Genomic DNA, 17379 nt, shown 5'->3' with positions numbered 1-17379 from the left:
GGGGAGGAAAAAGGCCAGGAAGGAGGAATGGTGTGAGCTGAGACCAAAGGTAGGGATGAGCAGTGAATTCGGTCACATAGGTGGTTATTAGGATGCTGTGTGGAGGAGGCCAGGCAAGATGCTGTGAGCAGTGGAGCCTCTGCAGCTTCACTCCTGAGATGCTTTGCGGGCTGTCTGAGGGGGGGCCATTCCGTGAAGAAGCTGAATAAGTCCACCCATTTGGGTTGTATAGCCAAAGGTTCAGAACCAAATGACTTATTAGGATAAAATTTATGTGTTTATATATAACTCAGCTTTCTGAATCTCCAGTGACACTTGGGGAGGTGAGGGGACATAGTTGTGTCTAAACCCAGGGGACATGGCAGAGAGGCAGGTGGGAAAGACCCAGACTGGCTCTGTCTTCAAACAGCTGTGTGATCTTGGGCAAGTCACTTACCCTCTCTGGGCCATGTATTCTGTGTTGGAAAATATGAGGATAGGGCTGGATCAGAGGTTTTCCAAAGATGAGTGACCAGAGTCCCGAGATATAGAGCAGATGGAAGTGAAGTGTCAGTTGCTTGAGTCCACCCCCAGTGAAATCTAGGAGCTGAGCCTGAAAGTCACGGAGGCAGAGGACCTCTGAGTTCTCTGGGAGCTCTTCCTGTGACAACAAAATCCAGGACCCCCAGACCACACTTCTGGTCTCCCTGGTCGGGGTGCCAAGGGTGGGATGCTGTAATCCCAGGTGGATTTGTGAGAAAAGAGTAGTTGGTTTTCAGCTGAACACCCTCCACCTGAAATATTCCTAGCTTTACATAAAAATCCATTACTGCCTAATCCTGTATAACTCAGCCTTATTTTGATCCAAACATAGTTCATAGGCACTGGCTATGGACAAGAACTTTTACTAAAGATACACAAAGAAATTGGACACTGTATCCTGTTTCCAAATTTAGGCCACTTGCTTTTTTACATGAATCTCACACTTTTTTAATATTAGGGTTTTTTCATCTTAATGTTAAAAGAATCTCGATCAGTTTCATATTTGTTTTTATATCCTCCTACTTTCTGTACTCTATTCTACCTCTCACCAGTACTGGTGAGAAGGAGAAGAGCGAAAGCATTAGAACCTTAAATTCAGTGGGTCTTGGTTCTTGCCAGTGATAAAAAAGTATGCAGAGACTGATTGACTTAGACAAATGTGTTAAAGCCCGTATTTATGGGTTTGGATGAAGGGTATTCAGGGAGCGGAGTGACCGTCTCTCTGCACAACATTCCCACATTGTTCTTGCTTTCTCTGACCTAAAATATTACAGTCACCTTTGTCCATTCTTAACCCACTTAATCTGTTCTGTCTCCCCCTTTCACTACCCCAGGAAAAGAGAGGAAGATTTGCAGACTTATTGGATGCTAAATATTTACGGACCACATTACAGATCTGGGTCATATGGTAAGAATGGTATTATTTCAAAATTAGGTTTAGGGAGGTTCAAGAGGGACGGGATATATGTATACTTACAGCTGATTCACATTGTTGTACAGCAGAAACTGATACAGCATTGTGAAGCAATTATACTCTAATTAAAAAAAAAAAAAAAAAACTAGGTTCAAATAAACAAACATTTTCAGTGGGAGAAAGTCCACTGAAGTAAACTCTTCCTGAGTGCTCTGGGGAGAAAACACAAGGCAGACACCAGGAATGCCTTATTTTTTTGCTTAACACCACAGACCAAAAAAATAGGTATAAAATAACAATATAAAAAGAGAGAAAAAAATCCAAATCATCTATAACCAGTTTTTAAAATTTTTTCATTTGAGTTCTGTACTAAGCTTTTGCAGCCTGGTCTCTTCCCTCATCACTCTCCAGGAACTGATCCTCTGAGGTCACTGAGAGTCATATTCAAAGGAATAGATTCAGTGGCTCTCTCTGTGCAAAGATTTTCTAAATAGGACACAAAAGGTACCGACGCTAAAAGAAAAGATTGATGAGTTTGCCTACATTAAATTAAGAGCCTGAAAAGTATGCCACCAACTGAGAAAAGAAATTTATAATATATTATGTCCAACAAATTATATATACTTGTTATATATATTATTAATATATGTTACTGTGATATAACTTATTTCAACAAGAAAATCATACCTGACCTGGTAGAGAAATAGGCCAGAGACTTGAACAGCAACTTGACAGAAATGTGTATCAGATAAATACATGAAAGCATGGTCAACCTTAAAGTCTCCAGGGAAATACAAATTAAAACCAAATGAGAAACCATTACAAATCCACCTGAATGGCTAAGTTAAAAAGACTGTATCAAGCTTTGAAAGAAAGAAAGTGAAGTCGCTCAGTCATGTCCAGCTCTTTGCGACCCCATAGACTGTAGCAAGAGAAGGTGATGGCACCCCACTCCAGTACTCTTGCCTGGAAAATCCCATGGACGGAGGAGCCTGGTAGGCTGCAGTCCATGGGGTCGCGAAGAGTCAGACATGACTGAATGACTTCCCTTTCTGCCGGGGTCCAGCCCCAGCAGGATCCAGGAGTACCCTCAGAATGACGGCCTAGGCAAAAGGATAGCAAAGCAGAGAGCAGGGCTTGATCTTCCTTGATTAACACAGAAAGCCAGTAAAGCTCCTGGCACAGAACTTGCTCTGTTCACGGAGGCCACAGGCGCCCTCTCGGTGGGGTGAGGACGCAGGACGCCCCCTCCCTGGTGAAGACGCAGGGCGCCTTCCCGATTGGGTCTTAGAAGCCCAGGCAAAAAAGTGAACTCAGAGAGCCCCTGTGCCCCAAGGAGTCATCCTGAAAGAAGAACAGAGAGAGAAAAGGAGGAAAAAGAAAAAAAAAGAACGACACGGGGAGACCAAGCTTCGGTGAGCGAGGCCCATAACTTTATTTTCAAAAGGAACTTTTATACCTTGATTTGTACATAGAGGGAAATGAAAGATGCAAAGTCATACAGAGTCAGCCCAAACATTACATCTGTTTTGTCTTTATCAAAACCAGGATTTTTTCTGCATACCTTTCCCATAAACAATGTTGTGTACCATATCTTCTGGCCTTGGAGGCCTGTGGACATTTTTTGACCCTTTTTTGATAAAGGCTGATCAGCCAGAAAACTTGTTTTCCCTTAAAGTGTTTCTTCTTTATTTCTCCCAGCCTCAGAAAGTACTAAACAGAGTCACATTCTCACGGAGCAAAGGTGCAGTGGGTCACAACAAAGAAGGAACCAATTAGCTCAAAGGTCTGATGTGGTTAATTCCAAGGCTGCTACTTGTTTTTCTTACATTCCAACTATGTTAACTAATGCACTCCCAGGTACACAATGGATAAGGGATATGGGCACTTGGCAGCAAGCATTGGCCCAATGATGAAGCCCTTTACCAGTACTATCTATTCTAATCATTTTTCATCCCTTAAAGGACTCTATGCTCATTAGGACTTTTAGAATGTTTTGGCTTCCCGTGCCTTTCAAGGTTGGGGAGTTGTGAACAGTCATGTGTGTTAATTGCAAGAGTATGGATAAACCTGTCAGGCAAGCTAGAATGCCAACAGAGGGATTAAAATAGAAATATTCCTTTCATGCCCAGGAGACTTATTAACTAAAGCCCTAAGTTGACTTTTTCCAGAGAAAGGTGGTCGGGGATAGCCCCCTATTAATGACAGAAGAGTTGGTGAAAGGCACAAAATACTAAGACAGATTCTGGTTTTGGGGTAGATGCTCGAGCAGATTCAGGGGGTCCCTCGAGGCCTGACCCACCTTTGCCTGTCAGGTTCTCTTCCGCATGACCTTTGTCATGGGTGGGATCTCCCATGGTGGCTCCCAGCACCTTTAACTTTCACTTTCATGCATTGGAGAAGGAAATGGCAACCCACTCCAGTGTTCTCGCCTGGAGAATCCCAGGGATGGGGGAACCTGGTGGGCTGTCGTCTATGGGGTCACACAGAGTCGGACATACTGAAGTGACTTAGCAGCAGCAGCAGCAGACTGTAGCCTACCGGGCTCCTCTGTCCATGGGATATTCCAGGCAAGAGTACTGGAGTGGGTTGCCATTTCCTTCTCAAGGAGATCTTCCCAATCAAGCGTTGGGAAGGATGTAAAGTAACTAGAAATTTTATACACTGATGATTGGATTTCAAGTTAGCATGACCACTTTGAAAAACTGTTTAACGATTTCTACGGCAGTTGAAAGTATGCATAACCTATAGCTCAGCAGTTTCACTCCTAGATTTATATTCAACAGAAATGCCAAGTAAAATAAAATAGCATTATTTTATTTGTAACAGCCCCAAACTAAAAACAACCCATATGCCCGTCAACAGTGTAATGGATAAGTTGTGTTATATTTGTGAAATAGAATACCATACAATAATAAAAATGAGAAAACTCGTGCTCTGCCCTCAACATGGCTGAATCTTACAAATGTAATAATGAGCAAAGCGAGTCAGACACAGAATGCATAATACATGCTTCCACTTACAGAAAGATTCAGAACAGTTGAAACTTAATGATAGTGTTTGAATTCAGGAAATTGGTTGTCTGCTTTTCCCAGATATAATCACTAAAAATACGTTGATGTGTCTCCTTTTGAGACTTTTTAATTTTTAAAATACTCTCAGTATTTGGAAATAAAGCAAAATTTAAAGCTACCTTAATAACAAGATGATTATTGTCTTCTTTTTAAATATTTCAATATTTCATGATGAGAGTTTCCAAGCTCACAAGAGAGCACAGAGGATTTACTTGCCACTCAGATCTGACAATCACAGATATTCACCCACTTGCGTTGGCTGTTTTTTTTCCTGTTCTGAAGTATTTCCAAGTAGGCCCAACACTTCATGCCATTTCATCCCCGGGTACTTTAGGAGTCTCAACTACCTGAGGACATTTTCTTAGGTGATTCCAAGCCTATAATCACACCAACAAGGTTAACAATTGTGAGACTCACCTGGTGGCTCATTGGCTAAGACTCTGCACTCCTAATGCAGGAGGCCTGGGTTTGATCCCTGGTCAGGGAAGTAGATCCCACGTGTCGCAATTAAAGAGTCGCAAGTAAACATATCATTTACCACAACTAAGATCCGGTGCAGCCAAATAAATAAAATATGAAAAAATATTAATCATTACTAGTATGCAGTGTGCAGAATATATGTAATTTCCGCTAATTATCCCCATATGTCTTTTACCTGTGGCTTTAATAACCATTTCCATAAAATAGGCATGAGGGGGGCTTCTAGGAGGCTGACTTTATTCTTTTTCTTCAGTTTGATATATGAACTTTTCTGTATGTTATGTTTACATTTAAATAAATTTTATTTTAAATATATAAAAATTTATATTTATTTTAACTATATAAAAATATTTAAGACTAGACCAAAAAAAAAAAAAAAGAGAGAGAGATGAAGGAAATATAAAGCAAAAGCAAAAAACCTCGCATGGCTTCCTGACCTCCGAAAGGCAGAATTCTAAAGATGATTCCCAAGATTTCCAACACCTGGTGATTTAATCAAACACTCACTTGACTGTCGGTGTGAAGGCAGCGCATGGATGTAGTTAAGTATGGTTATCAGACTTAAAACAGGTAACCTGGATTAGGCAGGTGGGCTCAATCTAATCACCCGAGTCTTTAAAATTAGAGAAGTCTCTCCAGCTGGAATCAGAGCTGCAGCAGAAGAGAAGTGTGAGGTAAGGCAGGCTCATGAGAAGGACATGACTGCTGTTGCTGATTCCGCAGACAAGGAACAAGCGGAGCCTGCAGAAGCTGAAAACCACTGGTCGGCAGCCAGCGAGGTCGTGGACAAGAGTCCTTCAGCCTGTGCAGCTGGGTTGTGCCAACCGTCTGGATCAGCTTGAAGATGGATTCTCCCATAAAAAGTGGAGCAGCCCCGCCTACACTGGCGTTTCTGCCTCCTGAAGACACCGAGCAGAGAAGTCAGCCAGACCCACTGAAGTGCTGAGCTCCAGGACTGTGAGATGATACCTGTGAACTGTTTAAAGCACTGTTTGTGCTCACATGTTGGAGTAGCTGCAGAGAAGGAAACTGCTACCCAGTCTAAGCTTGTGCTGCTTGCCACATGACAGGCAAGTAGAAGTCAAGGTGTTGAGGCAAATTACAGCGACTTTATCCAGAATGCCAGCAGACCGAGAAGATGGTGGACTAAAGTTTTAAAGAACCATCTTAGAGTAGCCTTCAGGCTGCGCTTTAGCTGGGGGAAAGATGGAGGTGGGAGGGTTCCAGATGAAAGGGTCATGACAGGTTGCAGACTTCTTGGAGCCACTGGCCTTCAATGGAAGCTTAACATTTCTTTGTTCTTCTGTTTGCTCACAAGGTTTCTATAAAACTTCAAATCGATATTGGTTATTTTTACTCTACCGCCCCTATCTCTGCTTATTTGTAAGGTTTCTAGGCTGAAAATGAACTTACTTACAAGTAGTGGCCAAAACTAATCCAGGACCACCTGGGATGGGAACTTAATAAGCTTTTTGGGCACAAGCAACAGTCCTCTGATAGTTAACTCTGTATTCAGGGCTAAAGTAACAGAGTACATGAACTAAAGAATGAGGGGGGCAGTTTCAACGTGGTGTTAGTTCTGTTCTGACTCTGTGACAAAACTCTCTCCTGGCCTGAGGGGGTCCTCTGGGCCCTTTCTGCTTTTTCTTGCAAATCCGTTTCTCACTGTGCAGTGTCTGGTGAAGGCCACCTTCCAGTCTCCCCCTGAAATGTGACCCCACTTTCCCCTCCCTTTCTTTCCCCTCCCACACACCGTACCTTCCACCTGAAAAGCTCTTCCTGCTTCTCCCCACCTCTCACGGGGCTACTCCTTCTTCAGGCCTGGAGACAGCCTTTCCTGATGCCCATCTTTTCTTGCTTCCAGGCTGGGCATCTCTTTTGCCTACTACGGGGTCATCCTGGCCAGTGCCGAGCTGCTGGAGAGGGACCTAGTCTGTGGCTCACGGTCTGAGTCCGAGGTGGCCGTGACCGTGGGGGTCTTGGAGGAGAGCCAGAGCCCCTGTTACTGCCACATGTTCGCCCCCTCCGACTACAGGACCATGATTATCAGCACCATTGGCGAAATTGCTCGTAAATGTCTCTCTGTTGGGTGGCTCTCTGTTTTGGGTGGGGGACAGGCAACTCAGAGCTTCATAGAGAAGAGTGGCCTGTCATACACTTGGTTCCTGCCTGGTAGGACTAGACGAGTCCCCAGATCATGCTGACATGTCTCCAGTGTGGATGAATGTAGGGAGGACAAGTCTGGAGGCATAGAGGTTTGAATTACTTTATCGAATCAATTCTAAGATGCATTCCCCCACATTGTAATATCTCTGCCACTGGGATATGTCTTACAGTGACTTATTAGGTTTCCCTTTGGAAGCACTGTTTCTGCTTTAATAGGCATAAAATAATGGTACTTAATCATTGGTACCTTGGACTTCCCTGGTGGTCTAGTGGGTAAGACTCCATGCCTCCACTGCAGGGGGTGTGGGTTTGATTCCTGGTTGGGGAAGTTCCACATGCTGTGTGTATACCACCCCCCCCCCAAAAAAAAAATTCATGGCATTTTGAATTTGAAAAACAGCATAAAATATTTATAGATGGAACAAGTGGGCAGTTTAGACCTATATGCAGTAATACACATCCTGGGCATAAAATGTACTTTGCATACACCAATACTTGTTTTTCTCAGACCCACATGGGAAAAGGATGTGGAAAGAGCATGATGCTGATGACAGTGTGACTGTGTCTTGGCTGCAATACCCATGAGGTTTGGATTAAGTTGTTTCTTTATGAAATGACAAGGAGGAAACCATGCCAGTGTTGATAAATGCCATTTGCTGTCAAAGTTCTGAAAATTGTCTTTGTTTTTTTCCAGTGAATCCTTTAAACATCCTGGGCATTAATTTCCTGGGGAGACGGCTGAGCCTTTCTATTACCATGGGATGCACGGCTTTATTCTTCCTGCTCCTCAATATTTGCACCTCAAGGTATTTGCTCTCTGTTTGCTTTGGAACAACCTAGTTTTGAGTGGCGGTTTTAAAATGAGGTCTCCTGGGGACTTCTCTGGCAGTCCAGTGGTTAAGACTCCATGCTTCCACTGCAGAGAGTGCATGTTCGATCCCTGGTTGGGGAACTAAGATCCCACATGCCCCATAGCCAGAAAAAAAAAAGTAAAATAAATAAAACGAGGTCTCCTGACCCATGGCCTTCAGTGCACGTCAGGAACAAGTCCCTTTCCCTAGGAAAGTAGAGTACAAGCTGCCTCTGCCTGTCCTACTCCCTTTTTGCCCCTGAACAGAACTAGCCTGGGGGTATTGAGTACGCTCACCAAGATACTTAGGATCTTTATACAAAGCTTCCTTGAGAATGGGGACTGTAGTCGCTGACCAAATGAGCTGCATAGTTGTCAAGACAGTGATGTAGACAGCGTACCTGTGGTGGGAAAATTCATTGCACGCAATTTGTGACTCTAGGGTGGCCTCATTCATAATATGTATGACTTATTCTGCACACTCTACCATTTTCCAGAAGTGGTCACAGAGGTGTGCTCATAGTGGGGGGAGGACAGGCTGGAACGGCACAGTTTGGGGGAACGGGATTGAAGGTCTGAGTCAGGCTTTTGCTTTAGGACCCCACGGCCTGGCCAGCTGATGAGCCGCACCCTGGGGACCTGGTCTCTACGGGTGTGTGTGTGTGTTGGCCGCTATAATGCACCGGGATGGGGGCCCCGGAAGGCCCTCCCATACTGCCTTTGTAATGTCTCCCTTCCGGCTCCCTAGCGCCGGCCTCATCGGCTTCCTCTTCATGCTGAGGGCTCTCGTGGCAGCCAACTTCAACACCATCTACATTTACACTGCTGAGGTTAGTTTTGGGGAAGGGGTTGCTTACATCAAGGTGTTTGTCTGTAGATAATGCATCCCTGGCTTCTGCTGACTTTTGATGAGTTTCTAAAAACATCCTATTAAAATGACATCAGAAGGTATATTTGATGTGGTCTTTCTCTTGCCCCATGGGGTCTAGTGAAAGTCAGTCTCTGAGAAGAAAGATAGGACCTTCTCCCTTTCTCAGTAAATCACATTCATGTTAACCAAAACAAACAAACAAAAAAACCCACCTCATTGCCCGCTTACTCTGCTTCCTGAAGAAATAGGGCCCATACCTGCATGTTGCTGATATAATGTAAAGCACCCTATTTCTCTCTTTTTGAAATTAGAATGTATTTTTCAACTTTTTTCTTTTGAAAGATCACATCCCACTCTGCTGTTTGTTGTGTGTGGCTTAAATTCAAATATAAGAGTAATTTATCTTTAATTTATTGAATTATTCCATATACTTAATACATCTACTTCTGAGGGGGCTCCTCAGAAAGCCCCAGTTTAAAAAGCAAACATTCCTAGAAATAAGCAATGTCTGAATAGGAAACAGTATTTTAACTGACTTTGTCTTTCATTGAGCTAAAGAAAGTGGTGCTGTAGGGACTGCTAAGGCTTCATTCATTTTCATGTCAGGAAAGGTAAAAGTCTGTTCAGAATACAGATATTACATATCAAAATCATTAAAGCCACAGGAAAAAAAATTCTTGTCCTCTCATGTAGATTAAAAATAGGATATTATAACATATTTGACATATATCAATACATAATTCTTCATTTAGTTCCATTGAAAAATTCTAAAATTATTGTGAATTTGTGAACTTAAAGGTCTATATGTATTGTGGTATAACTCTAACGTTATATTTGGAATATTCAATTTAACATATTTTGGAACATGTTCATTTAAAGGGTTACTTCTAAGTATTTCTTCCCCTGATGCTTATGGCTTAAAAAAAAAATCAAAGATGTGTACCAAAAGATGATTGTCTTGAATTATTTCATCTCCTAGAATTGTCAAAAAACAAAAATATTGATAGTAGAGCAAAGATCGTCTCTGTGTATCTGAATCCATTGTTTTCAATAGCCAGTAACCTCATTTTCCACAAAAAGAAAAGAACTCCATGAAAAGGCACTCAGCCTCCAGGTCGTCTTTTATAAATACAGCGGTTTCCCCTGGGGCAGGATAGCATCTTGTTGCATCTGACAGATGGTGTCTAGAGAGGTCACATGCTTTACTTTGCTGAATTGATAAAAACTGATCAGTATTACATAGCACTCAGAGAAAAATTTCCAAAATTAAGCATTCTTTCATATATTCTCCCTATATATTCTTCCTATAATCCTCTTTATTAAATATTTGCCTATCAAGAATTCTGAATCAATGAAGTACGGATTTTTGGTGGTGGTTTAATCAATAAATCATGTACGAGGGTTACGACCCCATGGACTATAGCCCGTCAGGCTTCTCTGTCAATAGAATTTTCCAGGCAAGAATACTGGAGTGGGTTGCCATTTCCTTCTCGAGGGGATCTTTCTTACCCAGGGATAGAACTTGGGTCTCCTGAATTGCAGATTAATGAGGTCTTGCTATAAATGAAAGAAAGCAGACTGTGCCATATGGTTTTGAAATGCAAACATGGGGGATGGTGTAGTATGTATCTGACACTTCAGTCAGTTCCCTGTATCTATATTAAAGATTTGCTTGGATTGTTGTTATTTGGGGTGTATTTTCTTTCCATTCAGTAGAACCACCTTTATATGTTTATAGCTCTAAGGTGGAACTCTGATTCCAAAGTTTAGCTTTCTAAAATCAAATTTGGAATATTAAACACATATTTTGGAATTTGCTCACTGAAAGGATAATTTCTAAATGTTCATTGTCTGATACTGTTAAAATTCAAAGTTGTGTCCCTGAGAAAATGAACATCTTCTATTCTTATCCTGTCTATATAGACTATCTGGCCTTTTATATATTAGCAAAGCCTGACCTGGGGAGGGAAGAACAGAGGACTTGGGAAAGAAGGAGTCTAAACTAACTGATGCTTTCTACACTGGCCCCATCCAGGTCTACCCGACGGCGATGCGTGCTTTGGGGATGGGGACCAGCGGCTCCCTGTGTCGCATTGGAGCAATGGTGGCACCATTTATATCCCAGGTACAGCCCAGCAGTCTCGGTAGGGAGGATATGTCTAAGGGAGGTGGGGAAAGAGTGGCCTGAGTCCCTTCAGGTTAAGGGTTTAACCAAATATTTGTCTACTTGAGTTTCCTTGAGGTGCTGTTTTCTCATTGTCTGGTGAGTTTGGTGGGAAAAGAGACTAACTCAGTGCTTCCAGTCAACAGCTTGTATTGTGCCGGACATTGTTGGTGAAAGATGCAAAGGACACAGATGACACGGGGAGTTGGAGCTGTTGAGTGACAGTGGGCTCCAACTCTGCTGTCAAGGGCGCAATTGAGAAACAGAACACAAACATGCAGGGAGGCTGAACCAGGATGCAGGGAGGTGGCCCTGGGACGGGCAAGTCCAGCACTCAGGCAAACCAGTTGCAGGCTGGGAGAAAATCCAGAGGTGATCGGGACCATGGTAGGGGGACCTTGTTTCAGGAGGGAATCAGAGGCAGCTATGGTAACCCACGTGGTCATTGTTCCTCAGAGGGACCAAATGGCTTGCCCCTCTGCACTGGTCATTCTGTTTTGGCCACAAGAAATGAAAATCCACCTGCTCTGGCTGCAGCCAAAAACAAGAGTGAGGTTGGGTGCTGGGTGGGCCTGATCCAGGCTGCAAACATTGTCGGGGACCCAGGCTCTGCCTGCTCACATTTGTCTAGGGCCTGTGGTCACTGAGCATTCAGACTGTGTGCCCTCAAGACCAGTGTGCTGTGCTTGCCCATGGACCTTGCTCCTTACAAATCCCAGACATCTCTCCTTAGATCCAGCTACCAGAAGATACCAATGTGCTCTTTACAACCCAGGAAGATGCTCTCCCTGCATCCCACTGGCCAGGCCTGGTCAGGTGTTCATACTTGAGCTACATCAGTTGCAGCCAAAGTCAGGCTTAGGCACAGAAGCAGCTGGGTGGTGGGGGGCAGTTTTTGGAGAAAGTTTTGGGTTGATGTGGGCTGAGTAGACTGTAATGTGTATTTCATACAATTTAACAGAGGATTTTGCTACCATTTTTCTTAAGACTATCTTGGGCATGTTTTGCCCTCTCATCTTTATTTGTTTAAAAGTTTTATTATTTTTGGCTGCGTTGGGTCTTAGTTGCAGCACTTGGAATCTTTCATTGTGGCGTGAGGGCTTCTTTCTAGCTTTAGAGCACAGGCTCACTAGCCCCTCGGCATGTGGGATCTTAGTTCCCTGACCAGGAGTTGAGCTCAAGTTCCCTGTTTTAGAAGGTGGAGTTTTAGTCGCTGGACCCTCAGGGAAGTCCCCCCCTCGTCTTAATTTAAAATGAGGGCAGGTTTGGTCTTGCAATTTTGCTTTTCAGAGTTCTTTTGTACTTATTACTTTACCATTTCAGAAAAGAAAAAAATGGTGAACAGCAGCAGTAAAATATTGATCCTATTGATCAGACTGAGGTATATTTGGTTTTCCAGACTCCAGAAATAGTCTCTTGGGCTTCCCTGGTGACTTAATGGGTAAAGAATCCGCCTGTAATGAGGGAGACCTGGGTTTGATCCCTGGGTTGGGAAGATCTCCTGGAGAAGGGAATGGCTACCTACTCCAGTAGTCTTGCCTGGAGAATTCTGTGGATAGAATAGTCTGGCAGGCTACAGTCCACCCAGTCGCAAACAGTCAGACACAGCTGAGCGACTAACATTTACTCAAGGCCTCAGTAAGTGTTAGCTAATAACAGTAACAATGATCAATAATAATTAATGCAATGTCACGGTCTTTGTAGACCGGGACCTGGGGACTGGAGTCGACAAGAAGGATGCAGGGGACCCAAGTCTCGAGTGAAACAGGGTGCTTTATTTGCAGAAACCGCATGTTCATATATCTTCATACAAGGCGGCTTCAAGCAGTTAAAAAATTGAGCAAAAACAAAGCCAAGCAAATAACAATCTTCAAAGGGCCAGAAAGCATGAGTAAGAGGGGCATAACTGAATAGATTACCTTTAAGTAAAAGGTCACTGAAGGGAGCTGCTGAAAGGAGTCACTGAAGGGAATCCAAGCAGGTGCCCTTTCTCGTGATCTCAGTCCTGAGAACTGCATGCAGCTCTGCTCGTTCCTGTTTTCCAGGAACTGATAAGGAATAGAGAGTCCTTGAGAAACGGCCCACAAAAGAAGAAAATAACATTGGATCCCTTCAAGTTGAATGTCCCCTGACAGTTCCCCCTTTTTTATTTTTTCATAATTGGGGGTGACTGTAGATACTTTGTGAAAAAGGCTCTGACGAATTGAGTTTGTTTAGTTTGAACAATTTTAGTTGAAAGGCATCGATATATTACAAATATAATCACCAGGATAATTACCAGTGTTGTAGTTCCAGATCCAATACTATGTGTAATGCTTTGAAACCATCTTTGAAGGTCTAGCCCAGATACTTGATCAGCCAGCTGTTTAGCTAAGGTTTCCAAATTTTTGGAAAAGGGTAGACTCTTAGAGAAGGTTTCAAGGATTTCCTTTTGCAAGAATTGTACATTTAAGGAAGCATTATTATGTATATCTTGCAAATGAAATTTGATCTGATCCCTTTGTAAGCACTATGGTTGAACCAAAAAGGAGTGATACAAAATTGAGTAGAATTCCAACTCCAATTTAATAATACTTGTTTTTGTAAATCTATTAATTGATCTCAAACCCATTGGATGGCTGTTTTTAATTCCTGAATTTTATCTTGAACTTTTTCATCTATCTGAACCTGAGTGACCCATATAGTATGAGCATCTTTAGTCCAATTTTGAATAAAATTTTGTGTTTGAATTGAAGTTTGTAAAGCAACATCTGCAACAGCAGCAGTGGTGCAAATGGCTGTTAACCCCCCAAAAACAAGAATCAACCATCCAATGAATCGCTTAGATCGTCAGAGTAATTTAGTGAGTAACTGGGAGGCGAGTCTTGCCATGGAACCCTCTTTCTAGGGTTGTTGGAGATCTACTGGCAACCACAGACTACGTTGAGATCGAAGAATCAAAAGGGATTCGTTTTTTAGAGAGAGAGAGGAATTAAGACAAGTATACAATTTGCAATCTATACAAGTCACAGAACATAAAGTCTTATTAAGTTGTAAGTTTCCTATGGCTATAACAAAAGCAGAACACAAGCTTGTATAAAATATGAATGATTATAATGGAAGGAATAGTTACTATGACTATGACTGGTTCCTGTGAAATATCCAGTCCAAGTTCCAAGTTTTTCAGTACTTGTAGCACACTTCCAGATGTTTTATTGTTCAGGCCCAATTCATTTATGGAGGATGATTTGAGGGCAAGGAGGTGCCATTCTGCCGTCATGGCAGCCAAGGAGTCCTTTGTCATGGAAGTGTTCCACTGAACTGTTGGTAATTTTCCATGTTACTTGAGTAACATAATCACACATGGTACTATTAATATCATCTGAGCAGTCAGATAACCACATACCATAGGGTCCCCAATCAACAGTGGTGTAATTGGCCACAAACATTTAGCTTGATGTGTATCTCAATAAATATAAATATACAGGAGTATATTTAAAATCCTTATAAGTAAACCCCTTACATTCCAACTTTTGTCCTTTTCCTAGAGTTTTGGTAGTATTGACATGGTCCTCATAAGAGGACAGGGCAGTAAACAGTCTAAACAATGTACGGAAGTTCTTTTTTGGAGGCAGGACGAAAGCCCATGTTTGTCGACTAACATGAATACATAATTCTGCTGGGCTCATGTGTAAAGGAAGGATTTCATAGCCTAGAGAAATGTTAATTAGTCTTCCTTCTTCCTCAGGATGAGAGGGCCCCTCCAAGCTCCAAGGAGAGGGCATATGTACTGAGTCATTAGTGGATACGATCTGTCCTATATCTGTCCGTTCTACAACCTGCAATAAACGGCGGTTAGATATATAAGCCCAGTAAGTGTGATTAATCAAGTCATCCTGAGTGGAGGAAGCAAAAGCAAGCATAGCAACAAAAATATTTTCAGGATTCAGAGGCATTCCCTGTTGAGAAACCAGATTTTCAGCTTGATTAGTAAAGGTTATCTGTCCCCAAGTAGGGAGATCATAAGGTCGATGATGTCAAGTGTGGCATTTCTTGGAAATTTTTTAAGCCACCATGGCTTGTACTGGAAACTTCTCCTCCTGGGGATTTTGCTGTTTTTGTGATTTCGTTGGCTCCATCTGGAGAAATACAAGCATACCCCTTTCCCTGTAATATTAATTCTCCAGATTTCCATTGTTTAGTCAACCCAAATGGGCAGAGGAAGGGAGGTATCCTTCAATGCCTTGAAATGTTTTTTCCACTTTTGTCAAACTATCACCTTGCAGTAAGTTTAAAAAGTTAAAAACAAATAAAGCTCTATTAACAATAGTTATAGGATTAAAGAATATATTGCACTGCTGCTGCTGCTAAGTCGCTTCAGTCGTGTCCGACTCTGTGCGACCCCATAGATGGCAGCCCACCAGGCTCCCCCGTCCCTGGGATTCTCCAGGCAAGAACACTGGAGTGGGTTGCCATTTCCTTCTCCAGTGCATGAAAGTGAAAAGTTAAAGGGAAGTCGTTCAGTCGTGTCTGACTCTTCGAGACCCCATGGACTGCAGCTTGCCAGGCTCCTCTGTCCATGGGATTTCCCAGGCAAGAGTCTAGTAAAGTCTGCTCTGGATAAGGAAGATAGAAGTGTTCCTGTGAATTCCCTCTTTTTAAATTTTTTTATTTGTAGTTTCAGTGTGTGATGTGCTCATTCAACTATGCCCTGGGCTTGTGGATTATAAGGAATACCTGTAATATGTTTAATAGAAAATGATTGCAAAAATTGTTTGAATCGCCTAGAAATATAGGTGGGGCTATTGTCTGTTTTGATAGAACTAGGTGTTCCCATTATTGTACAGCAAGTTAATAGGTGAGTTATAACCTGTTGTGTGGTTTCACCTCAGGGAGGTGTGGCCCATATAAAAGAAGAATTTGTATCGATTGAGACATGGAAGAAGGAAGAGGAAGAAAATTCAGGGCAATGAGTTACATCAATTTGCCATAGTTCATTGGGTTGTAATCCTCAAGGACTGATACTTTGTGCAATGGGTCGAAGATGTAGAGGCCTACAAGTAGAGCAATTATTAATGATTTCTTTAGCATGTCGGTATGGGATTTTCCAAATTTGATGTTACAAGCCAGCATTATTGTGTAATAGAGCATGTTGCTCTTCAGGAGTAGAAAAGAGACAAGTTTATCAGCTTGTTCATTGCCATGAGCCATAAGGCCAGGAAGAAAGAATGTGTTTGAATATGGGTAATATAAATGGGGGAAGTGCGGTTCTTAACAATAGATTGTAGTTCAAGAAAAAGTTGTTGGATAATAGATTGATTAGAATTTATGGTAGAAATTTCTATATTTCTTAATAAACTGAGTATAAGGAGTCAGAAACTATATTAATAGGATAAGAATGTAGGTGAATAACCTGAATGAGAGCATATAATTTGTTTCGTTGAGCAGAGTGAAATTTAGTATAAAAGACTTTATATTCTTTTAGAGACCAGAATGAGGCTTTGGCGTTTTTAGTCCCATCTATATAGAAAACATCAGTTTGAGGTATAGGTTGTGATGTGACAATGTGAGAGATAATAAATTCAGTATTTTTGAAGAAATTCCAGAGTTTGTTAGAAGGATAATAAAATGAAATTTCTCCAAAATATTCCAGAAGGGCTATTTGGAAATCGGTAGAAGTTTGTAATGCATTCTCGAATTGAGATTTATTAATACGAAGAATTGATGCTTTTGAACTGTGGTGTTGGAGAAGACTCTTGAGAGTCCCTTGGACTGCAAGAAGATCCAACCAGTCCATTCTAAAGGAGATCAGCCCTGGGATTTCTCTGGAAGGAATGATGCTAAAGCTGAAACTCCAGTACTTTGGCCACCTCATGTGAAGAGTTGACCCATTGGAAAAGACTCTGATGCTGGGAGAGATTGGGGGCAAGAGGAGAAGGGGACGACAGAGGATGAGATGGCTGGATGGCATCACTGACTCGATGGACGTGAGTCTGAGTGAACTCTGGGAGTTGGTGATGGACAGGGAGGCCTGGTGTGCTGCGATTCATGGGGTCGTAGAGAGTTGGACATGACTGAGTGACTGAACTGACTGACTGACTACAATTTTATGAGGATCAGAGCCAGTTAGAGTCTTAGCTCTATTTCTTCATTGATAATGATTAGAGCGATCAAATCAAGATAGGGTGTAAGTGACTGTCCCTCTAAAATGGGTATAGAGCCATTCTACTGGGTATTATTGTTGGGTAAGAAGTCCTGCGGGAGAATGGAGAGAGGGGAGTATAAATAATTCTAGAGGTAAATCAAGTCTAATACGAGTAAGAAATTGTTCTTGCAATTTATTTTGTATTAGAGTTTTTC

General features: G+C 42.2%; 1 protein-coding gene and 1 long non-coding RNA gene across 5 annotated transcripts in view; one reads left to right on the top strand and one right to left on the bottom strand.

The window, feature by feature from the left end:
• Positions 1 to 17379, top strand: part of SVOPL (SVOP like) — a 134316-nt gene that overhangs the window by 44909 nt on the left and 72028 nt on the right. For 3 of the 4 annotated variants that reach the window (XM_061414844.1, XM_061414846.1, XM_061414847.1), the window contains 5 exons: positions 1356 to 1429; positions 6854 to 7059; positions 7850 to 7961; positions 8754 to 8835; positions 10912 to 11001. In XM_061414844.1, the coding sequence (XP_061270828.1) occupies positions 1356 to 1429; positions 6854 to 7059; positions 7850 to 7961; positions 8754 to 8835; positions 10912 to 11001 (564 nt within the window). The remainder of the gene's footprint in view (positions 1 to 1355; positions 1430 to 6853; positions 7060 to 7849; positions 7962 to 8753; positions 8836 to 10911; positions 11002 to 17379) is intronic. The other variant, XM_061414848.1, reaches the window with a different exon arrangement.
• On the bottom strand, positions 1329 to 6715 carry LOC133246478 (uncharacterized). The gene is made up of 2 exons (XR_009736051.1): positions 5497 to 6715; positions 1329 to 4886 (listed from the first exon to the last, which is right to left on the bottom strand). It is a non-coding gene; the product is annotated as an uncharacterized LOC133246478 (long non-coding RNA).

This window comes from Bos javanicus, chromosome 4 (genome assembly GCF_032452875.1).
Source record: "Bos javanicus breed banteng chromosome 4, ARS-OSU_banteng_1.0, whole genome shotgun sequence".
In the NCBI taxonomy this organism is placed as follows: Eukaryota; Metazoa; Chordata; class Mammalia; order Artiodactyla; family Bovidae; genus Bos; species Bos javanicus.
The sequence above is the reverse complement of the archived record's forward strand: the minus strand, read 5'-3'. Positions and strand labels throughout refer to the sequence as shown.